Source organism: Enhydra lutris, unplaced genomic scaffold (genome assembly GCF_002288905.1).
Source record: "Enhydra lutris kenyoni isolate GAN:26980312 unplaced genomic scaffold, ASM228890v2 scaffoldscaffold19, whole genome shotgun sequence".
NCBI classification, from domain to species: domain Eukaryota; kingdom Metazoa; phylum Chordata; class Mammalia; order Carnivora; family Mustelidae; genus Enhydra; species Enhydra lutris.
Window position 1 is genome coordinate 1,458,524 of NW_019154103.1, and position 27,521 is coordinate 1,486,044.

The 27,521-nt window shown below is 44.4% G+C and overlaps 1 protein-coding gene across 1 annotated transcript in view; it reads left to right on the forward strand.

Annotated features, from left to right (window-relative positions):
* The window catches only part of LOC111148238 (hexosaminidase subunit beta), a 49,016-nt gene that overhangs the window by 11,344 nt on the left and 10,151 nt on the right, over positions 1-27,521 (forward strand). The window contains exons 2-6 of the mRNA XM_022504701.1: positions 11,875-12,335; positions 15,497-15,642; positions 20,269-20,334; positions 23,064-23,110; positions 23,330-23,440. Coding sequence (XP_022360409.1) covers positions 11,875-12,335; positions 15,497-15,642; positions 20,269-20,334; positions 23,064-23,110; positions 23,330-23,440 — 831 coding nt within the window. The remainder of the gene's footprint in view (positions 1-11,874; positions 12,336-15,496; positions 15,643-20,268; positions 20,335-23,063; positions 23,111-23,329; positions 23,441-27,521) is intronic.

Sequence of the window (27,521 nt, forward strand, 5' to 3'; positions counted from 1 at the left end):
ATGCTTAGCGAAATAAGTCAATCGGAGAAAGACAACTATCATATGATCTCCCTGATATGAGGGAGAGGAGATGCAACATGGTGGGTTAAGGGGGTAGGAGAAGAGTAAATGAAACAAGATGGGATTGGGAGGGAGACAAACCATAAGTGACTCTTAATCTCACAAAACAAACTGAGGGTTAATGGGGGGAGGGGGGTTGGGGGGGTGGGATTATGGACATTGGGGAGGGTATGTGCTATGGTGAGTGCTGTGAAGTGTGTAAACCTAGAGATTCACAGACCTGTACCCCTGGGGATAAAAATATATTATATGTTTATAAAAAGTAACATTTAAAAAAAAAAAAAGAACTAGAAAAAAAAAATCTTAAAAAATCTTAAAAAAAAAAAAAGAAAAGAAAGAAAGAAAAGACAGAGAATGTGTGGTTAGGCCAGATGGAGTTCAAATCCTAGCCCTCAAACATCCTAGCAGTGACTCTCTGAGCCTCTCTTTCCAGATGTGAAAAATGAGCCTAACCCTCCGTACCTTGAAAGGTTGTCATAAGGGTTTGAGAGATGGTAGAAAGAATCTGGTAAAACAGGGCGCTTTTTTTTTTAAGATTTTATTTATTTATTTGATAGACAGAGATCACAAGTAGGCAGAGAGGCAGGCAGACAGAGAAGAAGAAGCAGGCTCCCCACCAAGCAGAGAGCCCGATGCGGGGCTCAATCCCAGGACCCTGAGATCATGACCTGAGCTGAAGGCAGAGGCTTTAACCCACTGAGCCACCCAGGCGCCCCTAAAACAGGGCTTTTAAAACATTGGCTTCTTAGCCCCCGGGAGCCTCTAGCTGTGAGCACACAGATAGCGACACAAACACACAAATGCACCCAGAGACACAGATACACAAGTCATGATGGGGCAGGGGTAACTGAAGCGTAATTCATTCAATATTCTAATTGTCTTTAATCTTGAGTAATTGAATCTACAAAGGATTGTACCTCCTCTCATTCTGTTTTTAATTGCACACATATTTGAGTACGGCAAATAAGGTTGAACATTTGTCCATATGTTCATTAACCAACAGCATTTCCTTATTTGGACATATGTCCTCTGGCAATTTTCCTATAGAACGGGTATTGCTCTGTGTTGTGCCGTTAGAAGATACATTTGCCACAATATCTTTTAAAATTCAAAGAGTACATTTTATTTTGGATTGCTTTGTTGACATGCAAAAGTTTAATAGATTTTTTAAACTACTGATTGTTTTTTCCTTCATGAGCATCGCCCATATCTAAGCTAAGAGGAAGATAGTCCTCCCTCTCCAAAGATTTAATAAATATTCACTGTCAATTTCTTCTAGGTTTTTAAAAACTTACTTCATCAATATATGTGGAATTAATTTGGGGAAGGCTGAAATAATTACCTGAATTGATTTTTCCCCACAAGAAGCTCATCAATTGTTCCTATGCCATGTATTGACAACCTTTCTCCTGCTAATCTGCGATGCCTTCTCCAGCATATTTTAAATTCTTACATCTAATATATCAAGGCCATCGATTCTGTGTTATCGACCTGTTTGCCTCTGCCTAGAGCAACACCGTGGAATGTTGATAAGCCGAGCTGGGGGTAGAGGGTACACCGAGTGGGCGGGCAGAGAAATGAGGGAAGGATTTCCAGGGCAGATGGCTCCATCTGGGCATAAATAGGGCAAAAGGGAAGGTCGAGTCCTCATCAAAGGATGAAAAATAAATATCCGAGTTTGGCTGGGGATGAGGGAAATAAGGGACTGGGGAGAAGAATGGGAAAGTAGCAGAGGATGCAAAGTGTGATAGACTGGAGCCCCAGGTCAAGAAGAGATGACTCACGCAATGCTGTAGGGATGTGGAATTGTGGAAGACATCTAACCACTGTGCTTAAGGACTAAGGCAGCACACAGCGACACTGATGGCAAAATGGCAGCTGTAAGAAGGACCAACAGTGCCCCAAGAGCATCCCCGACAAAGTGCTCCAAGGCCAGCAGAAAGATTGTCTTCTCATTCATCCTACCCAGATGTGACCACCCCTCTGTCGCATGTCTGGAGGACTAGAAACCACCCAAATGTCGATCACCTGGTAAAGGTAAAAACCCAACTGTGGTATACTCCTACAATGGAGTATGACTCAGCAGCGCATGGAAATGAACATGGACACATGCTACATGAATCTCAAAATAATCCTGCAGAGCAAAAAACAAGATCAAAGAAGAGAATATACAGTATGATTTTATTTCTATAGAATCCTAGACAATTCAAACGAATCTGTGGTGATAGAAAGCTGACCAGCAGGTGTCTGGAAGGGAGACGAGGTGTGGGGGCAGAGTGGGGAGGGCAGGGTAGGAGGAAGGGATTGCAAAAGAGCCAGAGGAAATATTTGGGGGGCGATAGATGCACAATGTGATTGTGAACCCCTGGATATCTGAGCTCCTTCCTGGTTCTCAGACTCTGTTCTTCGGAATTGGGGGGGAGTTCCTTGGTGGAGATTAGGCAAGTATTTTCTTGCTTGTGTGGAGTCCGGTTCTTGGAAAGTCCAGGGAGTGGCCACTCCTTTACTGCTGGTAATCCCTGCCTGCCCTTCCCTGGCCCTTGGGGCTGATGAGGTCTGTGTGGTGTGCTCTTGGGGAGATTCCTACTGATCTGTTTCTGCTGTCCCGGTGGATGGGATGCTTCCTCTCAGGCCATTTGCCCACCCTCACCCCCTCTGGCCTCATGATGTGGTAAACTGTCAGCGGGGGTGGCCTTGTCTTCCTCATCTCCCTGCCTGAGGTATAACTGCCAGCCATTTAGGCTGCATGCCCCCTTGCTCAGTGGGGCAGCTCTCCAGGGCAGCCCCCGGCTCCCTCATCTAAGCAGCGCATCTTTAACAGAGGGAAACACGTCCTGTTCACTGTTTCTCCTGGAGGTCCCTGGCTGAGCTTTCTGATCCTTCACACACCAACCCCACACCGTGCTTCATGCCCACACTGCCCAGAGCACTTCTGTGAGTGCAGCTGCCTGCAAGTCCTAGTGAGAGGTGAACCCTCATTCCAGGCCCCTGGGTCATCGGCCTCACACGTCCTGGGGGATTCTTCTGGGACCTCCCAGCCTCTGAAGCAATAGACCAGAATGAATGCCAATCCCTAACCCTCAAGAACTTGGCTCTCCCCAGGAGGACAAACTCTGTCCCCCTCTCTCGGACCTCCTCACGTTGGGAGGACAGGGAGGGTGGCCATGTGGGCCCAGCAGCAGTGACCTCCCAGCGCAGCCTCACCTGTTAGCTACTGCTGTGTCTTCTTACCTAAGCCATTGTCCTCTCAGGCCACCAGCTCATTGACATGGAGCCAATGAGGTCCTTGAGCCATCCCATTTCCCAGTCCCACCCAGTTCCCATTGCTCCATCATGACATCTCACATCCCATGACAAACTGTGGAGGCTGGGAGGAGGCAAAGCACAGGTATTTTTTAGGAAGACTGGGAGACATGCTGGCAACCTGACCCTTGCCCTCAATCTGGAGGCTGGTTATACAAGTCTTAGGTTAGCTTCTCCACTAACCTAAGCGTTTTGTGGCATCACAGCAGCCTTTGGTCACCATGTGTTTCCAGATGGACTCGGGATTTTGTTTGTTTAGCGTCTTGGCAGTTGGTCTGCATCAACAGATTAAAGGAACAGCCAATTTGTATAAACGTTGCTCATTGACAGAAGAAGGGGAATGCTGGAGGAGAGAGCGGGCGCGCGTTCCCACCAGGGGGCGCTGTGTCAAAGACGCGGCGTGAGAGCCTGGTTTCCGCCGCTCGTCTTAGCCCAACGGGAAGAAATGCTGGCCAGTTGCAGGCGGGACTCAAACACCCTCCTGCCCTTCTGGGAAAGGCCGGGTTAACACTCTAGGCCCCATGGAGCTCAGTCTTGATTTTCATGATTGCAGTGACGGAATTCCCAGCTATTTCAGGATGGTGTAAGGATGTGCCTTGAGAGCAGAGAATTGTAGTCAGAGGGAAGATCCACATCCAGTGTCAGGAGCTTCCTCCCTACCGCAGGCTATTCACGCTTCCTCAGGAGTTAGGCTGCTTTGCCCACCTGTGTGCCCACGTCCTGGGCTGTCTGTCCTTCTCAGTGAATTGTCTCACCTCCTATGAGGCCGCTTAATTCTCTCACCCAGCACCCATCCATTTCAACCTCCTTCAGTTACGCCATCCTGTATAGGTGTTTCCTGCTCTCCAAAAGTAGAGAATTCCTATGAAACGGCATAAAGAAGCAATGACCATTAACTTAAACGGAAAAAAGTCTGAGCTTTCCCAGACCCCCAAAAATAAACCTCTTTTGGCTTTTCTGATGCCATAGGACCCATTTTGCTAATGATGCTCAAAATAAACCAAAATCAAGCACAGATGCTCCCAAACACCGTTCAAAGCTGTGGCGTCCTGAGCTCAGATGCTGAGTGCAATTCCCAGGGAAGGGGCTGGGGGGCGCCACTCTAGCTGCTGGGGGTGCGTGCCTTCTCTATAATGCTTGGGGCAAAACAACGCTGAACGCTATTTTTTTTTTTTTTTTAAGATTTTATTTATTTGACAGAGCGAGATCACAAGTAGGCAGAGAGGCAGGCAGAGAGAGAGGGGGAAGCAGGCTCCCTGCTGAGCAGAGAGCCTGACGTGGGACTCGAACCCAGGACCCTGAGATCATGACCCGAGCTGAAGGCAGAGGCTTAACCCACTGAGCCACCCAGGCGCCCCTGAATGCTATTTTTGCTATTTGCCTTTTTTCATAAAAGTGAAAAATCCTCTTTGACTTTCTTCCAGTTAGTGAAAACAGGTCCTAATGTAAGTCTTTCATAACAGTGAGGTGTCCCAATGTGAACTTTCAAAAAGTGGGAACACCTGTATTATAGAAGCTGGAAACTCCTTTCTTGGGTTTCCATGTTCTTTAGTTTCTGCCCGCTGGCCGCGTTTACTGAGAGTTGAATTCGGAAGGGAGTTAACTGCAGACAGAGGCAGTGCATGAAGTATCCCTTTTACTGGTGCAGATTGGAACTGAACTGGTATGATTCTAGAATTACAGCTGTAGTAAAGGCTTCTCCATCCACCATTTGGCTTTCTAGTCACAAGGGAGCAGTTGCTCAAGGAATTTCAGCCAAGAGTCAAGTTACTGAGCTCTCACAAGATTCTATGAGCCACTGTACCTGCAGTTAATATCCTGTGCTCTGGGAGCCTCTAGTTAATGAAATCTGCTAAAACTAGCTGGAGTGAATTCTGTTCCCCACAAACTAATCCTTAAATGACTAATAAATTGTCTGCCCACAGGCCTGAGCTAGGAAGAGAAATTTCCTGAATGCCTCTTTCCCCCCTCGTTCCCAATTGATCCACAAATATGATCTAAATAAGTTTGTTTTAAATAAAGAATTATTCTGGCACTTGTTACAATGGTAAGGAAGACTTTATTCAAGACTATGTGATACGTGTCAAGACTACCAAGAGAGGGGCGCCTGGCTGGGTCAGTCAGTAGAGCCTGCAACTCTTGATCTCATGGCGGTTGAGTTCAAGCCCCATATTGGGCATGCAGTCTACTTAAAAATTCCAAAAAAAAAGAAGAAGAAGAGGAAGAGGAAGGAGGAGGAGGAGAAGGAGAAGTAAAGACTACCAAGAGAGATTGGGATCAACTCTGAATACAACAAAAACACCTGGAGGTTTATAGCCAATGAGCAGAGTACGGGACAGGGGTGTCAGTGGATGGAAAATTACTAAAAGGAAACATCAGCAATAGGGTTGATCTGATTTTTGCTAAACTGACCTAAGAGGGTTGTTGCTGAAGGAGGCCAGGGTAATGGGATAGCGAAACTGGTGGGGATTCTTGAACAGATTTAAGATTGTTGCTACAACTGGGTTCTGCTCGTCAAGAAGGGGGGAGCCTGGGTGGCTCAGTGGGTTAAAGCCTCTGCCTTCAGCTTGGGTCATGATTCCAGGGTCCTGGGATCGAGCCCTGCATTGGGCTCTCTTCTCAGTGGGAAGTCTGCTTCCCCCTCTCTCTGCCTGCCTCTCTGCCTACTTGTGATCTCTGTCTGTCAAATAAATAAATAAAATCTTTTTTAAAAATGTTAAATAGGGGATGCCTGGGTGGCTCAGTTGGTTAAGCAGCTGCCTTCGGCTCAGGTCATGATCCCAGCGTCCTGGGATCGAGTCCCGCATCGGGCTCCTTGCTTGTCAGGGAGCCTGCTTCTCCCTCTGCCTCTGCCTGCCATTCTGTCTGCCTGTGCTCGCTCTCTCTCCCTCTCTCTCTCTGACAAATAAATAAATAAAATCTTAAAAAAAAAAAAAAAGAAGAATATATAGGGACATCTGGGTGACTCAGTCATTAAGCATCTGCCTTTGGCTCAGGTCGTGAACCCAGGGTCCTGGGATCAAGCCCTGCATCAGGCTCCCCACTCAGTGGGAAGCCTGCTTCTCCCTCTCCCACTCCCCCTGCTTGTGTTCCTGCTCTTGCTATCTCTCTCCCTGTCAGATGAGCAAGTAAAATCTTAAAAAAATATATGTGTGTGTGTGTGTGTGTGTGTGTGTATAATGGTCATTTTATTCAACCTCACAAGTAATCAAGGAAACACAAACTAGAACAGGTTTTAAAATTGAAAAAGATTCGTAATATTGTGATATGAGGTTGTGGGGAAATGGATATTCTCCTACACCGTTAATCTATTTTGAAGAGAAATTTTGCACCATCTATCAAAATTTTATTAGTACCCGTCTTTTAAATGTTGTTCATTTGTCACACAGCAATAGATTACAAAAATCATTTTGATCCCTGGAAGTGGGGCACTGACATTTGAATACCTAAAATGTGTGCATGCCTTTGGACTCAGGAAGTGGATAGAAGCTGGAATGATTTTGAAGCTAGGGTTAGTGACAGCATAAAGACTGTTAGAAGGATATAGACCTCAAGAGGCTTGCTTAAAGGAGAGCAAGGAAAATCTTGCAGAAGCTGGAGGAAATCTGATCCTTGTTACTACCTTGGCAGAAAGATCAGCAACACAATGAACTACAGGAAGTGGAAGATGGGCTTACTAATCAATTTGGTGTCTAACTAAGGAGCTGTCCAACTAGAATATCCAAGGTGCCTCCTAGTTTCATCTTTCTGCTGTACAAAAATGTGAAAGAAGGTAAAGGAAAGGAAGGACTGTTAAACACCAAGCCACCAAGACTTAATTGTTTTTTTTTAATTTCCAAATTTTCTAGACAGCCAATGAAAATGAAGACTTGGCTACCGGGCAAAGATCAAGCCCAGGTGCTCTCAGGGAAACAGGTCTAAACACAAAACCAAGGTTGTGAATGTAAAATCCCTAAAGACCTCAGAAAATCTCAGAGTATCTGTCATTGAGACAAAAGGTCATCTAAGGGGCACCTGGGTGGCTCAGTGGTTTAAGCCTCTGCCTTTGGCTCAGGTCATGATCTCAGGGTCCTGGGATCGAGCCCCACGTCAAGCTCTCTGCTCAGCAGGGAGCCACCTCCTCTCTCTCTGCCTGCCTCTCTGCCTACTTGTGATCTCTTTCTGTCAAATAAATAAGTAAAATCTTTAAGAAAAAAAAAAAGGTCATCTAAATATTTTTAAGGGTATGCCTGACAGATCCTCTCAATCAGACATTAGGGTTTCCAATGATGCTGTTCCCAGTAGAAGCCCAAGGTAGGGAAGGGCATAGCTTTTATCTAATGGCATGAACCTCAGTGAGATTCACAGAGAATCAACAGTTTTTAACAGAAATGTATTGCAGAAATGCTGCCCTTTTAAACTGAGCAACATGGACAGCAACAGAGAAATTTACGCAGCCTCAAACACATGCTATTTTCTGTGAACAAGGAAACATGACTCAGAAAGGCAGAATCCAAAGCCAGAGAGTGGAGTCAAGAGTCACAGAGAATTATATCCTATCTTTGAATCCTAATCAAGGAACTACCAAAAGGGGCCTGCCTGGATTTGGGGATTGCTTTACCCCTTGGTGCTTCTCATTTTCCCTCTTTCGAACATAACTATTTATACTGGTTATCCTAGGTCTGTCTCACTATTGTATTTTATGTGTATACGGTGCAAATAACTTGTCTCTGGTTCACAGTTCTATAGATTAAGAGAAACTGTACTTAAGGACTTTAAGGATACATTTAGGAGCCTCATCCATACTTAGCACTAATTTAGATGCCAGCATTCTGGATTTCAAGCTAATTTTCTAAAAGGATGAGACTTTGGGGGTTCTTGGGAGTAAGGAAATACATTTTACATATGGGAGGAATATAAATAATTTGTGGTCAGAGAGTAGACTTCTCCCTTTTGTAAGGTCCTATTTAGCCAGAGCGATGCCATCTGGTTAAACAGTGATTTTGTTGTTTATGCAGTAAAACTTAAACTGTCCCTGCCCCGCCTCCCCCCAGGGAACTGACTTAAAAACAAGTCCTGGAAACCAGTCCCAGGTAACAAAGCCCAAATACAAAGGTGGGTCAGGCCAGGTGGAGGTATTCGATCAGTGGGGGCCATACTGTCTTCCTAGCTACCAAGGAGTATGGGCCCCGCCCTTTGGGTGCCTTTTCGGCGCTCATTCTGACCAAGGTGATAGGCTAGTTCAAATATCTACTATAGGGTAAATTGTAATTCAGTTGGTCACTTATGTGTGACCTAGCATTTCTGTGCAGCTTTCTCTGTGTTACAATCTCATTGGCCACCTGTGCGTGGCCAGGCCTAACCATATGGCCTTTGCCCTTAAAAAGCTAGTCTGTAAGGCAGAGAGAGGTCGCCTCTTTGCAAGAGACAGCCCTGGCCGGTCAGTTTGATTCTTGATGCTTGGCGCGAAATAAAGCTTTGCTTGACCTTCGCTTTGTATCAGTCTCGCTCCTTTGACCACGGACCCAATACTTTAAAAGGTGTAGCCTAATTTCTCTCCCTGTAAATGTAACTACAGTTAATAACTCACTTTAAGGGCTATTAAATGTGATGGAAGTGTCACTTACAAGATGAAGCCATGGTTGGTACACCTGGGTGGTTCAGTGGGTTAAGCCTCTGCCTTCGGCTCAGGTCATGATCTCAGGGTCCTGGGATCGAGCCCCGCATCAGGCTCTCTGCTTGGCGGGAGCCTGCTTCCCCCCCCCCCCCGCCTCTGTGCCTACTTGTGATCTCTGTCAAATAAATAAACAAAATCTTAAAAACAAAAACAAAACCAAGATGAAGCCATGGAAAGGTGTCCTAGCCTCGTCTTTGCTCTTGCTGTCTCTTGGATCACTTGGTCTGGGGGAAGCCAGCCGCCATATTGTGAATATGCACAAAATACCCTAGGGAAACCCTCATGTGGCAAGTAACTGAGGTGTTCAGCCAATAGCCAACAAGGAACTCAGGTCTCTTGCCAATAACCATGCCAGCTAGCCCAGAATCACATCTTCCAGCAGTAGCAAAGCCTTTAGAAAAATGTCTTCAGATGACTGCAACCTCATGAGAGACTCTGAAACAGAGTTACCCAGCAAAGACTCCTGAATTCTTGAAACAGAAACCGTGAGATATTATATTATCATTTATTGCTTGTTGTTTTAAGTTCCTGTGTTTTGCAGTAATTTGTTACACAGCAATAGATAACTAAGACACAAGGTGAAGTTGTCATTAAAGTTGTGGTAATTTCAACAATATGAACTAGAGATGGAATCTTGGAAAAATTACGCTGTTAGCCAATTAACAGTGAAAAGTGGCAGTGAAGGTGGATACTGCAAATTAAACTTATATTCATTATAAAATGAGGGAAGAATAGTGTGGCATTGATGCTTGCTTTTATGGAAGAATTGTATTTTAAGCACATCGCATGAAGTTTCTTTGAAGTCTTATAGCTCTTCGCCAAAATTTTCAGAATACTTTCTGTAGTAGATAGGCGGTTTTGGTTTGCCTAGGATCCCTTTCTCCTTCTTCTGGCAACAGAACACCTTGTTTAAAAAAAAAGTTCAACTGACTAGATTTTAAGATCTAACTAGCTTTATTAAGTGATTCATGAATCAGGCAGCATTCCCATCTAGCAAGTAGAAGGGAATGCTGCTGAGCTAAACAAGAGAAACATTTAAAAGCAAGAGAGGGCAGGGGTGCCTGGGTGGCTCAGTGGGTTAAGCCTCTGCCTGGTTCAGTGGGTTAAGCCTCTGCCTTCAGCTCAGGTCCTGGTCTCAGGGTCTTGGGATCAAGCCCCGCATCCGCTCTCTGCTCAGCGGGGAGCTGAGGCCCCCCGCCCCCGCCTGCCCCTCTGCCTACTTGTGATCTCTGTGTGTAGGGTGGGGGAAACACTTAAAAAAAAAAAAAAAAAGCTAGAGAGGGCATTAAAAAAAAAAGGATAGAATGTATTAGCAAGGAACACATTGTTTAGGCAGGGTTGCCCTCCTTAGGAGAGTGCATAGGGTCCATCGGTAAATTTCCTAGTACTGACCAGGAGATTCCATGTTGACTGGTTATAGGTTATATTCCTGGGGAGTTGGAATTATATTTACATTGGGTATTAAATCTTGGTTTGGTGACTTGGGGCTCTAACCTAAGTGATGCCATTTTGGGGCTGTAGTTTTCTTTTTGATAACCTCTTCTTGGGGGAACATCAGCATCTTCCATTTCACATTGGTCATGTAACTTATGTAACTTATGTAACTCATGTAACTTAACTCGATTTTAACTTAGGGGTGGGTGTGAAATCAAGCTTTTCAATTGGAATCCTTTATCAGGACTGCTAGGAAGGAATGAGTGGGGGGACCTAAGCTTCCTTGAAGCGTTGTTCTTGCTACCCAAGATCTAGAGAGCTATCATGAAGAGCCTGTCTGAGAATGAAGCCAATGCAGAGAAAAACTGAGTTGAAAAATAGATGTATATATGGAAAGGAGAGGGGGGAAGAGGAGGGCTAAGGTGGGGGAGAGAGGAGAGAGAGGATATTTGAATTCTCACCACATAGGTTTTAATGACATTATGTCTGCTTGCTTCTAGATCCGCTTTCTAATCTCCAAATATATAGAGGCCTGCCACAATGAATATTTAAGTTGCTCTTAGCAGTTCATTATAAATGGAATTTCCTTCTTTCTTTTTTTTCTTTTCTTTTCTTTTTTTTTTTTTTTTTTTTTTTGAGGATGGGAGTTTCCAGGTTACTTTGGGCTGAGTCATTGATTGCAGCACATTTCCCAATTTTAAAACTATTTATCAATCTTATTCTAACTTTGCTTTATTAAATTGTCTTTGAACCAGACTTATTTAATCATGGCGAATAAGATATTTGACACATTTGTATTCTATTTTGTAATTGTCATGTTTGTAGTTTTTTCGAAAATTATAGTCTGGCAATATTAACCCCTCGCTAAAATACATTGCCTCTTTGTGTCATCTGCCTAATTAACTGGGTCCACGGTGTCCTTCCGAAGTGTCTAGGAGTCCTGCGCCGAGACACTCACGGAAAATCTTCATGTGGTGCATTTTTTTTTTTTTTAAAGATTTTATTTATTTACTTGTCAGAGAGAGAGGGAGAGAGAGCGAGCACAGGCAGACAGAGTGGCAGGCAGAGGCAGAGGGAGAAGCAGGATCCCTGACGAGGAAGGAGCCCGATGCGGGACTCGATCCCAGGACGCTGGGATCATGACCTGAGCCGAAGGCAGCTGCTTAACCAACTGAGCCACCCAGGCATCCCTCACGGAAAATCTTCAGAATCTCTAATCTCCCACCTGTTCCAAACCCTGCCCCGGGGATTTCTGACGGGAGGCTTCAGTTCAAGCTGAGCTATCATCCGAGGGCAGCCTGGGCTTGGGAGTAAGCCAACAAAACCCCCGCGTCAGGCGCCCTCACCGGGGGCGCCCTGATCCGCGTTTCCAGCGTTTCCCCCGGCCTCCCCTCGGGTCGCCGCGGTACGGGTCTCCGTAGAGGGCTCGCAGCAGCCAGAGTGGGGCGTGGCGTGGCGTGGGGGGCGTGGAGGGTGTCGGGGGCGGGGCGTGGAGGCGACGGGGGCGGGCCCAGCAGCCCGGAGGCGGGCTCGGGCGGGGCGCGCGGTCAGCTGACTCCCCCACCCCCGCGCTCCGCGCTTCCTCCTCGCGGTCGGCGGGGAGGCCAGGCGGGCATCCTGCCGGTCGCGCACACCTGGGCCGACCGAACAGCCGGGCGGCCATGGAGCACCGCGGGCTGGGACTCCCCGCGCTGCTGGCGCTGCTGGCAGCGCTGGCCCCACGCTCCTTCGCCGCGCCCGGCCCGACTCTGTGGCCTATGCCGCTCTCGGTGAAGATGTCTCCGCGCCTGCTGGTCGTCTCCCGCGAGAACTTCTCCTTCTCCTACGACCCCTCGTCCACCGCGGGCCCCTCTTGCTCCCTCCTGCAAGAAGCGTTCCGGCGGTGAGCGCTCCCCGCGCGCGCCCTGGCGGACCCCCGGGGGCAGTGCGGGTGCGGGGGGCGAAGTCGGGGGCGCGCTCTTACCCTCTTTTTCCGGATGAGGAAACAGCTCCGACCGGCCAAGGACCTGACCAGAGTGGCAGGTCTAGAAGGTGGGAGAGCCGGCTCGGACACAGAGGTGCTGAAACCCAAGCTCTTCCCTTCCCCCTCCTCCCTCCTAAGGGACGTTCTGGGCGCTCGAGAGCCCTGTTTGCGTGCCGAGTACTGAGGGGAGAGGGTAGGTTGTTCAGAATCCGTGGCCGTGTTCGCCTTGGAGGGGAGAGGAGGATGGATGGAGAGGGTTGGGGGTGGCAGCTTCCTTTTTGAAGGACATTTCAGGAAAAGGCTGAGTGCTTTAAGCTTGGGACTAGGATTCCCGGGTGTGTTGCCATTTAAAGGCCACCTCCCCACCGCACTCGCCAAATCTGGCAACAGTTCAGAAGATGCTCAGGCTGGAGCGTTGCCCAAACTCCCCCAATCTGTTTCATACGAAGTGTTCGCCGTTTTCATTTAATTACTTAGATGTGATCTCTGTGTCGCAGTATCTGCTTTGCATTTCGCGGCGGGCAGGTCACGTGCTGGCCCCGGCAGCTTCCCGTTTAGTCCCGGAGCACCCCCACATTTCCACATCTGGAACGCCTTTGGCCACAGACAGGGTGAATTCCGTAATGCGGAGGCAGCCCACAGCCTGGCTTTGCTGACCACACCAAATACGAGGCAGATTGCTCTTGGGAAGGTGTTTCGGCTTGCCTGTGGCGTCGCCTCGCTGTGAGACCCCCGTCTGCTGGACTCTCCTTAAGGCCTGTAGTGCTGGAGACGAGTGTCGTTTGGTGCTGGCTGTACTGCCGCTTTATTTCCCCCAGGTGTTTGTCTGTGTCCGGTGGGCATCATAGCTTAATTTTGCCTGCAGAACAGCAGACACCTGGTGTGGGGGTGTTTGTGTGCAAAACCAGCTTAACACCTACTGGCCCCAGGTGGACCTGGAGCATAAGCTAGAGTCCCAGGGTGGCTTCTTTCTCTCCTTCACTTTCCTGCAATTGAGTGGATAGTGTTACCCTCATTTTAGATGTATACTTTAAGTAAGCCTTTGGTACTGAATCTGCTAAACTGGTCAGAATGGCTAGAGTCAGTGTGAGGGAATAAAGCCAAGGTGGTTGGTTGCTTTGGGATATTGGAGGAGGAAGAAGTACATGAAGGTCATCTTAAAGGAAAATCATGGCTAGGAAATCTTTGCTTTGGGACTCAGTTGGTAAAACTATTTTTCTTCTGTGCCATACTGTTAGTAGAAAAGGACTTGGTAATAGGCTTGAAAGCACTGATAAGAGTATGGCAAGCAAGAAGGGAAGATGAGTTGGTGATAGTTGGATAACTAGGACTTGAGTCAGGTGTGAGATGGTTTCACAACAAGGCTAGGCATTTTGAGGCAGTGCAGGTGATTAACTGGAGCTGGCCTAACTAATTCATGCCTGGTATGCGAGGCAGCTGTTGTTAATTATACCCTACCTTGTTAGGAAGCAGGTTGTAAAACATTAGCCCTATGGCTAAGACTTGAAGGCATGCAGGTGAGCGTTCTAGGAACCTGCAAGGGTACTTATTTCAGAGTAAAAGTGCAGTGTGCTTGGTAGAACATAGAGATGATGGGGATGTTTCAAAGGTGCTAGGTGGTTGGGAGCACACACAGTGTAGGCCCTAGATTGTTGAGAACCACCGGTCCTGTCTTTGAAGTGCCCAGCTTATATTGTAAACCTTGTGTTGAAATAGTATGCATTTTGGAAGCAGAGAGCTCGGTCAGGTGTGACAACTTCCTCAACTTGTAGAATGAGGTCCATCACATGCTAGTCACTCATTTGTTTTCTCTGAACAAAAAGCTGCATGCCCTCGGTTCCTGAAAGGCAAAATTAACCCTTGGACACCACTGCTTTAGAACCCTTTGAGTTTTCTGTTGGAGTTTCAATGTCCAGAACCAAACTTTTCCGTATTTGTGACAAGCCAGCACCTAACTCAGATCTCAGAGCTGCTGGCAATTTTAATTTCCTTTTAAAAAATTTATTTAAGAGTGGTAAAATACACATAAAATCAAATTGAACATCTTAACCATTTCTAAGTTTACAATTCATTGATCTTAATTTGCTTCTGAATCTACTGAGGTTTTCCCATGGAAGGGGCTCTGAGCACATTCATCCATTCCACTCTCTGACTCGTTAACTTCCTCATGCTTCCAACTTACTGGAACTTAACTAGCTCTCCTTAATTTTCTGGAAGCACACCAGATGTTCTTACACTTAAGTAGCATACACAACCTCTGGCTTACCAAAATCTAAAATATTAACTGCTTTGAAGTCTACCTGGTCCTTGAACACCTTTAAATGTTGTTTTAATATCCTGTTTCTCTGGTATTTGGGTATCAGCAGAAGGTAAATTTTCAAGGCCCTGTCGAGAATTCAATGACCCTTTTTTTTGGGAGGGGAGTATGCAATAGCTAGGATACTTTTGTTGGAGGAGGAACTCTGACTCAGTCAAGCTCAAGCAGTAATAACACCTATTGTCTCACACTTGAGGAAGTCCAAAATCAGGGAGGATTCTAGTTGATTAAGGCATTCAACAGTATCATTAGGGAATCCATACTCTTTCTATTTCTGCCACCTTTAGTGGCTGCAACTAGGGTGCAACTAGTCCAGATGTCCCATACTGAGAAATGGGACTCTTGTTGCACACTTAGTGTAGGAAACTTCCTGCCACCACCACCCCTGATGCCCCACCTCCATCGCTGGTTATAATTAATTGGCTTGCATAAGGAAGAGTGATGGGATTACCATCACTGGTTTGATTACTAGTTCTTAACAGCAACTTCGTATGAGGCACTTGGAAGTGTGGGGGTTGTAACTTCCAAAGTTCCTGTGCCTGTATCCTACTCACAGAGATTCTAATTCTGATGGTCTGGACATCAGTATTTCCAAAACGCTCCCCCAGAAATTGCAATGTGCAGCTTGGGGTGAGAGCCTCTCGTTGGACCAGTACTGGGTAGCATGGATGGGAGGAGTCAGCTGCAATGTCCACGGCCACACGTGTATCTAAAACTTGGCTGCAGTGCTTTAAAAATTTGTTTGCATTTATTTCTCACACAGATACCATGACTATATTTTTGATCTCAAAAAGTCACAGCTCGGCCCTCCTAAACGTAATAGTGCAGTGGAGTTAAAGCAACTTCTCGTCTCAGTTGTCCTGGAATCGGAGTGTGATCTTTACCCCAATATCACTTCAGATGAGTCCTGTGAGTACCTGTGTAATGTGAGTGTATCATGTTCTAAGCTGCTCGTGAGGGGCTTATGTACCACAAATAGGTTCCACGCTGTCAACTATTTTGAATTCTTGGTCAGTGAGTTTATAAATTTGATTTTTAAAATTATCATTAAAGGCTGATGATTAAAGTAATACATAGGGTGCCTGGGTGGCTCAGTGGGTTAGGCCTCTGCCTTCGGCTCTGGTCATGATCTCAGGGTCCTGGGATCAAGCCCTGCATCTGGCTCTCTGCTCAGCAGGGAGCCTGCTTCCCCCTCTCTCTCTGCCTGCCTCTCTGCATAGTTGTGATCTTTTGCTCTCTATCAAATAAATAAAACCTTAAAAAAAAGTAATTCATAGTCATTGTGGAAAATCTATACAGTAAGTGAAGAGGAGGAAAGAAATCATCATAACCCCAGCACTCAGTCAATCGCTATTATTTCAGATGTGTTGTTTTTTTAGAGTTAAACATTGAAATATACATAAATATAAGTATAAACATATAAAAATGACATAAAAATGGTGTAATACTGTCTATATGGCTTTTGTAGTCTGCTTTTTGGCCTAACATCATAAACCTGTATTAAGTACTTTTTGGTGCAATAAGGTACTTTGCTAATCCCCCCCCCCTTTTTTTTTTACATCTTGGTAATTTCTTAACTTTTATTTTGAGAATCAATCTCTGCTTATATCCATGATCTCTATTTATAATCTAGTTTGACACGGAGATACTGCAGAACCAGGAGTGGGGTGGAGTTGTTTCATTTTACAGTGCAATCACTGCTTAGCTATATATTCTTGTTGCCTATAATGTTTGGGCTTTTCCCTGATTGTTTTGGAAGGAAGCAATTGGGCAGGCTGTTTTCATAGGGCCTAATGACTGGGAAGATTGTGGAATTACAGCAAGGAACCAAGGGTAGCAATGTGAGGACGTAGATGCTAGGGTAAGTGCAGACAGAGCAGACCGGGGAGCAGAGTGTAAGGATAGAGGGGCTACCCCATATCTAAGAGAAGAGTGACCCCTTTGTCCTCAGACGGCTTTACAGTTAGGTTCATCTCTTCATTCTCTGAGTGTAGATCAGATTCCTTCCTTTCTTTCCTTTCTTCCCTCCCTTCCTTCTTTACTTCCTTTGACAGAGGGAGACACAGCAAGAGAGGGAACACAAACAGTGGGAGCAGGAGAGGGAAAAGCAGGCTTCCTGCAGAGCAGGGAGCCTGATGCGGAGCTTGATCCCAGGACCCTGGGATCATGACCTGAGCCGAAGGTAGATGCTTATCGAATGAGCCACCCGGGCGCCCCTAGATCAGATCTCTCTTGCACCTCTGGAAAGTAAGTTCATTTCTCTTCAGTTCTCTAGCTGTTCTTAGAAGATAAACAGGATTATCTGTGACCATCAGACATGTGATTTTAGTCGACAGCACTCATACACTTCATGAATTAGGTTTTGCGATATGCATTGAGATGGAAGTGGTCGTTAACTTGCCAAGGAATCTTTGTTGTCTGTTAGCAATACTGATGACATATCGTAAATTCCAGAAAATGGCCGTGTTTTGAGACTGGAGAGGTATAGTTTGTCATACATTCAGCTTTGCAAACCTTTATTCTGAAGGGGAGGCTTCTTAGGACAAGCTGACTGTGAAATTTTCTGGTTGAAGGAGAAACTAGTCTTCAGTTTTGAACTCGTTGATGAAGATGATGATGAGAAAATGAATCAGCTATTGTAATGATGGAAATGATATCGAATGTTGTTCTGGAGTGTGAGAAAATGTTGAAGGAAGTGACAGGTGCCACAGTATTCTGTATTAAAAGGGAAAACATATATGCCCTTGAACTGGAAGTGAACTAGTGTCTACTGTAGAGAATTAATTACGTGTAACAAGGCTGTTTGATGCAGCTTGCCTGTCATAGTGAAGACTTATAAACAAAACCACATGTTCATCAGTACAAGAATGACTGTGTGTATCTTGTCCGTGGGCGCTGAAGAATGCTGTACTAGAGGGAAGAATAAAGAGGCCGAGTGAGAGAACAGCCTAGAGAGCTTGCCGAGATAAACTGCGGAGGTGGGCATAGGGCATATGAGAAGTAGGGTACTGTTTGTGTATCAGGACATACGCAGGAACACATATATGGCAGGACAACATTTGTTATACATACGTGTATGTAAATGCCCAGAGGAAGGTCTGGTAAGTGTGTTTTTTCAGACCAAAATAGAGGGAATTGAGTGGGCATCTCAAAAGTGATGTTAACCTCATTTATTTTTATTTGATTTTACTTCTTAAGATTTTATTTATTTATTGGAGAGAGGCAGAGGGAGAAGCTTGTTTCACTAGAAGCAGGGAACCAGATGGCGGGTCTCAATCCCAGGACTCTGGGATCATGACCTGAGCTGAAGGCAGATGCTTAACCAACTGAGCCACCCAGGCGTCCAGTCTGTTTTATTTATTTATTTACTTATTTATTTATTTTAAAAAAGATTTTATTTATTTATTTGTCAGAGAGAGGGAGCACACAAGTAGGCAGAGAGAGAAGCAGGCTCCCTGCTGAGCAAGGAGCCGGATGCGGGACTCGATCCCAGAACCTTAGGACCATGACCTGAACCAAAGGCAGTGGCCCAACCGACTGAGCCACTCAGGCATCCCCCAATCTGTTTTATTTTTAAAGAATCTTTTATTGATGTTATCTGTATGTATACTCTTGAAGACAAAGTAGTTACAGTGCAAAAAGCAGAAAGGGATAACTGAGAAGTGCAAGATGCCACTCTGATCCCACATCAGGGAGGGTAATCGCTGTTAACAGCAGTAGTTCGGTTTTGAATTAAAAATTGGAGTTCTGGGGCACCTGGGTGGCTCAGTGGGTTAAGCCTCTGCCTTCAGCTCAGGTCATGATCCCAGGGTCCGTGGATCGAGCACCGCATTGGGCTCCCCGCTCTATGAGGAGCCTGCTTCTCCCTCTTTCTCTGCATGGCACTCCCCTTGCTTGTGCTTTCCCTCTCTCTGTCAAATAAATTAAAAAGAAAAAAAATCCTTAAAAAAAATTTTGAAATTCTACAGCTTAGGTGTCCATACGTTTAGAAAACAAAATCTCCTTTTAACTGCTTTCTCTTCATGGGTTTTGCATTGAGTGGAGTCTGAGTCCTTCTTAAGATCAGCAGCTCCTGGAAAATAATGAGTGTTGAGTCCATGCAATGTATTGATGTGTTTAGATGATTTTTTTGTTTAAAACTATCTCCTAGAGCTCTGAAAACTATGATGCATTAAAAAATGTTTTTAGCATGCCTGGGTGGTTCAACAGCTTAAGCATCTGTTTTTGGCTCAGGTCATGATCCCAGGGTCCTTGGGATGGAGCCCCACATCCGACTCCCTGCTCAGTGGGGAGTCCGCTTCTCACTCTGCCTATAGCTCCCCCTACTCTTGTGCTCGTGTGCATGCACTCCATCAAATTGGTGAATAAAATCTTAAAAAAAAAAAAAGTTTTAAACAGCAGCCAGTGAGTCTGGTGGCTAAGAACTTAATAGAGCTGGAGAGGAAACACGATTCGATTGTACTCAAAACAGCAGTCCCTGGCTTAGCCTGGCCTTTTGCTAACTCAGCACTGCGGTCTTCTCATGGAAAGGGCTGCCTAGTCAGAAGACTGTCACCTGAGAAGGTTACATGATTCTTGGCTGTTGCTAGAGCTCCTTCCCCTACCTGCAGCCTGCTCTTGGGTGCCAGTGTGGGCAGTGGTGGTGGAGGGCGATGGTGTGGTCCAGATAGGCCACGGGCCATTAACCTGCCGCCGGAGTGTCTGTACTTCAGCAGAGCCCACGTCTGGCATGCCCTTTAGCTTCCAGTCTCTGTAATGTCTGGTGCTTTACTTTATCTGTGGTTGTCTCCACTCTAAACCTCTCCAAAAGTCTACAAGGACTGTTGGTGCAGCCTTAGGGAGAGTGTGATTTAGAAGATTGAAAGATCAGTGTCCCCCCTTGGCCCAGAAGCAGCCACCTGGAGCTGGGTGTGAACCTTTATTGAGTGGGGCACAGCTCAGTTTAGCTAAAGTGAGTTAGGAGGTGAATCTTACGGGAGATTTAGGAGGATAGTGGGGAAAGGTGGGTACAAGGCAAGTAGAGAAGCGTAGAAGTAGAAGATAAAGAGTAGAGATAACACTTGGCCTTAGGTGGAGTGGAAGATTTGAATGCTCTTTGAGGCTTCACAAGGAATTACAGAACTGAGGAATTTAAAATCATAGCCGAAGTAGGAACTTACTCTGTTGAGGGGCAGTAGGAGACAATAATGCACCTGAAGGAAAATGAGGAATTGTGGAAATGACACCCAGATTCTTGACTTGAGCATCTTTCCTGGTTGGAGGGCACTGCTGTATCCCGCAGAGATGAGGCACAGTGGGGACAGGCAGGGACAGCATGCAGCAGGAAGGAGGGAGGAGCTTGGCTTTGGGTTTGTGGGGTTGTAGGAATCCACAGGATATCTCTGTGAAAATGTACAGGAGGAGTTGGAGAAATAAGCCTGGAGCTCAGGAGAAAGGAATGCTCCAGAAATATCAATTATCTGTTTAAGGAATACTTTGTTGTGTGACCGAGGGATTAACAAACTTCTCCCCCCCCCCCCCCCGCCCCCAATGCAGATACGTTAGCTGTGGCAGGACCAGTGGCTTTTCTCAAGGCCAACAGAGTTTGGGGAGTATTACGAGGTAAGTTATATGTAGTTTGATTGTTATTTTCTAGTAAAGAAATATCTCCGTTTGGTGCTTTGGGAAATCAAGCACAGCAAAAGTTTGTTTCCTTGGGCCCTTCACAGATGGTTTGTCAGGTATTTCCAAAATTATTTCTATCACACATGTACACTTAAAGCATGCGAGAAAGATCGTTTGACTTTTGGAAAAATGTTTGGACATTAACCATATGTATGTATGAATGTAATTCGCTCATGCTCTTGGGACTGTAATGTGGACGGAGCTATAAATACCTCGGCCTGCTCAGAGGAGAGCATTTCTTTCCAGTCTGTTTCACTGTCATTTCTTGTCACCCTCAGTAGCAAGTGTCTCTCTCCCCTCGTTTAAAAAATGTATTTACTTACAAGCAAAATGTCTCAGATTTATTGCTAAACCTGCTAGTGCAGAAGCATAGAAACAAAGAGAAAAATAACTTTCACAATAAAACACATCCTCCAGCTAGTGGTGAAGTTTTCAGCTTAATACAGTGAGACCTCAGTGATCTCCATACAGCGTAAATAACTGTGGGCCATCTCATCTCCTGTGTGACTCCTTACTCAGTCTTCTTGGCTCTTCTCCGGTGTCTCCTTTTGGGATTGTTTCTGATTTTACTACCAGTTCTCATCTGAACCCACTGGGGGGAACGGGGTGATTCTGCTTTTGTTTTTTGGTCAGGAATCACTTGATCATGAAAGTCTTGGTGAGGCGCAGTCAACCACATACACTGTAACAGTGGGAAGAGGGAGCGGGCCCTTCTACCATTTTAAATTCCTGTGGATTCAGAAACATAACCACGTTTACAGGAACAGTGTTAAATACATACCTAGAGGGGTTAGAGATGATAGGCAGAGAGAAATCCTAAAAGCTTTTTCTGAATTTCAGAGTTGGAACAAGGTTTGGGTATTGGGACATTTATTTATCCTGTTCAGAAGCTTCTTTTACGGGGCGCCTGGGTGGCTCAGTGGGTTAAGCTGCTGCCTTCGGCTCAGCTCATGATCTCAGGGTCCTAGGATCGAGTCCCGCATCGGGCTCTGTGCCCAGCAGGGAGCCTGCTTCCCTTCCTCTCCCTCTGCCTGCCTCTCTGCCTACTTGTGATCTCTCTCTGTCAAATAAATAAAATCTTTAAAAAAAAAATTAAAAAAAAAAAAGCTTCTTTTACTTCCTCTAATTTGATGAGATATTGTTCTTCTGACTTCCAAATAGTAGGGTTTTTAAAAAATTATTTTTTAAGTGTGAGCTAACTGGTTACAGTAATTAAAAATAAAGGCGGCCTTGGATTTGATTCAGGTTGAGTGTTAACCCAGGTGCCCCGCCACCTTTGTTGAGGATTTTTGTATTCATGTTCATGAGGGATATTGGGCAGTCATTTTCTTACCTGTTTTTGGTATTGGGGTAATGCCAGCCTTGTAAAATGAGTTTGAAAGTATTACCTCCTTTTTTTTTTTTTTTTTTTTTTTGAAAAGTTTAAGAAGAATTGGTGATAATTCTTCTTTGAATGTTTAGTAGAATTCACCTCTGAAGCCTGGTCCTGGACTTTTGTCTGTCAAAGGGTTTTGGATTAATGATTCGGTCTCCTTACTAGTAAGCAGTCTTTTCAGTGTTTTTTATTTCTTCGTGATTCAGTTTTAGTAGGATATATGTTTCTTGGAATTAATCCATTTCTTCTAGGTTGTCAAATCTTCTGGCTTATAATTGTACATGGTTGTTTCTGATGATCCTTTTTACTTCCGTGTCATCAGTTAGGTCTCCTCTTTTCCTTTCTGACTTTGGACTATTCGGTTGAAATTTTCACTGTCAGCTAGAATGATGAATTAGGGTAAAGTTGTGTGCCTGGCTGGCTCAGTCAGTGGAGCATGTGACTCTTGATTTTTGGGGTTGTGGGTTTGAGATCTGTGTTGGGTGTAGAGATCCATTAAAAATTAAAAGCTTTTAAGAAAAGAATTATGGTAAAGTCAAGGGCAGCTAAAGGAATTGGCTTTTAATATAGTGTATTAAGGAAACAACCCACTTGAGTGAAAATGTTCAGGAGATAGTCTTTACAGCTATGAGTAAAACATTTTAACTTGGGCCCTTACTTAATATAGGTTCATGGTGGTTTTGAACCTTTTCCCCTCTCTGTTAACTTTATGTACTTTCTAAAGTTAATATATTTTATCATAAAAATTCTTCTTTATAATGCTAATTTATTAAGTAACTAGTATTTTGTTGTATTAAATCACTATTCATTTTTGTGTTCTTGTTCAGACAAAACCCAGTGTGTGGGGACAGTGAAATAAAGCTTTTAATGAGATGGCAACAGGGATTTTTTTTTTTAACTGAGTTTTGGGGGTGCCTGGATGGCTCAGTTGGTTAAGCATCTGCCATCAGCTCAGCTTGTGATCCCAGGGTCCTGAGATCAAGTCCTACATTAGGCTTCCTGGTCAGCAGGGAGTCTGCTTCTCCCTCTCCCTCTGCCTGCCACTCCCCCTGTTTGTATTCTCTCTTTCTCTCTGTCAAATAAGTAAATAAAATCTTTTTAAAAAAACAATTAAAAATAATAAAAACTGAGCTTTGATTTTAGAAAATATGTTAGAGGGTATAGGTGTGACATTGTATTTAGTTTTATTTGCCTTTTCTGGTTATGGGTGTACGTTTGCATAATATAATTTTTATTCACTCAATCTGTTACATAAATTAATGCAATAAATTATAAATTTTATTCTTCTTAGGTTTAGAGACCTTTAGCCAATTAATTTATCAAGATTCTTATGGGACTGTAAGTATAATTATTATGTTACTAAAAATTGTTGGATTACTACAAAAAAATATAAAGTTTTTAGCTACTTACTTGGTTCTTGAATGTTCTTTCCAAATGTTTAGCTTCTCTGGTAAAAATTTCACACTTTCTGCTAAATCTTTTATGCAGTACAGTCTTCACTTAGCTCAAGTCAAGAGAAAAATTCTAAAAATAAAGCACTTCTATTTTGTTTTCTAGTTCACCATCAATGAGGCCAACATTATTGATTCTCCACGGTTTCCACACAGAGGAATTTTAATTGATACAGCTAGACACTTCCTGCCCATTAAGAGTATACTTAAAACTCTGGTAGGTAATTATTTTATTTTCCCCATTGTTTCTGCTGAAGCCGTGTCCTTTTATGGTGTTACTTTACATGGGTTCTTGACTCCGTTTTATAAGTTGGAACATGGTTGGGGAGGGGTAGTTGTTTGTCGTATAGTAAAGCATTGAGCTTTCTTTTCCTGCCTCCCTTGGAAAATCTCTCTCCTCAGTCGAGAAAGTTAGTGTCTTTTAACATTGTGATTTCCATTTAATTTGCTTAAAGGAGCCTGGAAGCTGCTTTATCCCTAGGGAGATGTTTCAAAGGAATATATGACTTCAGATGGTGGGAGCTGGGGTGGAGGTTGATAGGAACCGTTTTTTTCCTGTCCACTTATTGGTTCATCCCAACAGTGACCACCAGTTTTTAGGGGTATGGAGGTTTTCCTCCTGTGTTTTTCTGCACCTTCACTTGATCATTATGCACAGTATCTTATTAAAAAGTAGTTTTTGCATTTGCACTCATACCCTGAATTTTTTTCTTCAAAAGACATTATTATCACTTTCATGAAAGAAAGGACTGCTTATTGTAAGAAGTTGGAATGTAGCTGTGCAGAGGTGGTAATCCCGTATTTGCGTTTACCAAAGGTTGATACCAATTTCTATGTCCCATTTATCTCATTTTACACTTCAAAATGAAAGTATTAACACATATGACATAACTCTTTAAAAAACTTAAATGGAGGGCACCTGGGTAGCCCAGTTGGTTAAGCAAATGCCTTTGGCTCAGGTCATTATCTCAGGATCCTGGGATCAAGCCCCATGTTGCTCATTGGGAAGTCTCCTCCCTCTTCCTCTGTCCAGTCCAGTTCCCCTCTCCCTCTCCCCTACTTAGGCCCTTTCTCTCTCTAATAAATAAATAAAATATTTTTTAAAAAATTAATAAAAACTTGTATAGAATTGCACTTTTGCTACCTCAGAAAAACTTGTTGTGGACATCTTTTTAATGAAGGAATTATAAGGTCTGGGGGTGCCTGGGTGGCTCAGCTGTTTAGCCTCTGCCTTCAGCTGAGGTCATGTACCTCAGGATTCTGGGATTGAGCCCCATATCAGGCTCCCTGCTTATCGGGGATCCTGCTGCTTCCCCCGCTTGTGCGCTCTCTGTCAAATAAGTAAAGTCATTTAAAAAAAAAAAAAAAGAATTATGAGGTCTATACCATCTTTTTAAGGAGTTGAATATTACATACTATATATCATGATGCATGATGTGAATCTAACTGTTCTCATGCTGATGGACATCTAGGTTAACTTATCACAAACAGTACTGTAGAGTAAGTTTTTTTTTTTTTCTTAAGATTTTATTTATTTGACAGAGATCACAAGTAGGCAGAGAGGCAGGCAGAGAGAGAGAGGGGGAAGCAGGCTCCCTGCTGAGCAGAGAGCCCGATGTGGGGCTCAATCCCAGGACCCTGGGCTCATGACCTGAGCTGAAGGCAGAGGCTTGACTCACTGAGCCCACCCAGGCGTCCCTGAAGTAAGTATTCTTATATTTGTACACTCGTCAGGATTATTTCCTGAATATAAATTCTTGCAAGTCAATTTCTGGGCTTAAAGAAGGATACATGGCGTATCCTTACTTGGCGGATATTTTAAGTTAGTTCTTAGTGTCAGATGGCCTTTTAGAGGGGACATATGAGTGAATGTGTGGCCACCAGCCGGGCACTTCTGTGATTTTTTTTTTAGTGAATAGAAGCCTCTTTTACTTATTAGCTATTTGTATTTTTTATATTGCAAGCAGCAAGTTTATTTTCAGTGTCCATTTTATCCTCCGGAATGTTGATTCCTTGTTGACTTAAGAGCTCTTCGGTGTTAATTTGTTTATATGTGTGTCAGTGGTACTTTGGTATTTGCTTGTTTTTATATGTTTACCCATTCTGTATTGTAGTGAAGTTTTCTAGATGTGTTTTTTAAACTAGTATCTTTTTCTGTAGAAGTATAAACAGTTTTATATGTAGTATATTTTTCTATCTAATCCTTTATTATTTTTGGCCTTGGAAAGTGAGCTGAGAAGCCTCCAGAACAATGATTTAAATATGAAAATCACCTCTCAGATTTTCTCTTAATATACTCTTTCAGGGCGTCTGGCTGGCTCATTTGGTAGAGCGTGTGACTCTTCTCTCAGGGTTGTGGGTTCAAGCTCTACGTTGGCTATAGAGATTACTTTAAAAAATAAAATGTTTAAAAGGTATATTCTAGGTGTGCCTCAGTGGCTCAGTGGGTTAGGCATCTGCCTCTGCTCAGGTCATGATCCCAGTGTCCCGGCATTGAGCCCTGAATTGGACTCCCTGCTCGGTCAGAAGCCTGTTTCTCCTTCTGCCTCTGCCGCTCTCCCTGGTTGTGTGCTTGTGTGGTTTTTCTCTAACAAATAAATAAAATCATAAAAATTTCTACCTTTTCCTACAAAATTCTTGATTCAGTTAGAATTTACTTCATTGTGTTCTGGATGATACTTTATTTTCCAAATGGTTAGCCTGTAGTCTCAGCATCATTTTTGAGCAATCTGTAATTTCCCCACTGCTCCCAGTGCCATGAGTAGCAAATACTAACTCCCTGCAAATACATGAGTCCCTTTCTGAACTCTCAGTCTATCAGTTTGTCTTCTTGGGCCAATACAGATGGTTTTCATTTCTCTAACGTTAGAAGTTTTTTATTTTGAAGTAACTTCCAACCTAAAGAAAAGCTCTTAAGAGTGCCGAGAACTCCCATAGACTGTTTACCCAGACATCCCAGTTTCAAAATTGAACATTTGCCTTATTCTCCCCCTCTATTTTTAAAGATGTGTTCTAAAACATAAGCAAGTTGCACGTATGATGCCCCACAACCCTTGAGATTTCCCTTTTCACTTCCTACAACTGCTTACCTCAGTAACCACAGTACAGCCATCAAAACTCAGGAAATTGACATCATGTGATCACCTGCTCTGCAGACCTCATTCATCTTACATTAGTTGTTCGCATCAGTATCCAGTCCAGGATCAGGTGTTGGATTTATTGGTCATGTCTCTTTAGCCACCTTTAATTTTGTACCATTTATTTTTCCATGTCTGTCAAAACCATGACATTTTGGAAGAGTATGGCTCTATTACTTTGTAGAATACACCTCTGCCTGTTTTCTGCATGATTGGATTTCAGGTCACGAGCTTTGGGCAGGAATAAGATAGAAATGAGGCCATGTTCTTCTCCATGCTTGTCAGGTGGCATGGTGACTTACTCCAGTACTGGTAATGTTAACTGCCAGGATGTTGACAGATGTCGTCTGCTAGATTTCTCCATTGCAGGTGTGCTGGTAGATGGGGTTCTCCTCCTCTCCACATAGGAGTCACTTTGGAGGGACACTTGCCAAGGCCAGTGGGTTAAATGGGGCAGGGCATGTGGTCTAGCAAGATGGGTGAAGTGTTAGGTGTTCAGCTATCTGGGCTGGGGGAGAAGAGAAATAGAAATAAATGGTGTCTGCCAGCGTTTTGATTCTTAGGGAAGCCTCCTAAAGATCTCTCCCCTTCTAGTGCAAGTTCTGAGATTAGTAAATAAATCTTTAGTATACCCTAGACTTTTTTCAAACTGCTACTTTGTTGGTGTCTTTTGGTTTATTATGCTTGCTTCTTAAGAGCAGACTTCGATTCCTGTTGCCCTCTGGGCCACAGCGGGGGGTGGGGGCCTGGTGGCTCAGTGGGTTAAAAGTCCCACTGGTGGGTGGCCCAGTGGGTTAAAGCCTGTGCCTTCGGCTCAGGTCATGATCCCAGGGTCCTGGGATCAAGCCCCGCATCTGGCTCTCTGCTCAGCGGGGAGCCTGCTTCCTCCTCTCTCTCTGCCTTCTTCTCTGCCTGCTTGTGATCTCTGTTTGTCAAATAAATAAATAAAATCTTAAAAAAAAAAAAGTCCCACTGGTTTTCAAAGCCAAATGTTAAGACTCATCCTCCCAGTGCAGGTCCCCTGTACCTGGGGTGCCTGGTGTGGGGTCTCACTTCTCTGTGCAGCTGAGTCCCTCCTGCTTAGAATTAGGTCTCATCAGGGCTTTAGGGCCCAACCGTATCTCCACTGCTGTTTCAGTGGTCATCTCTCTGTGATGGACC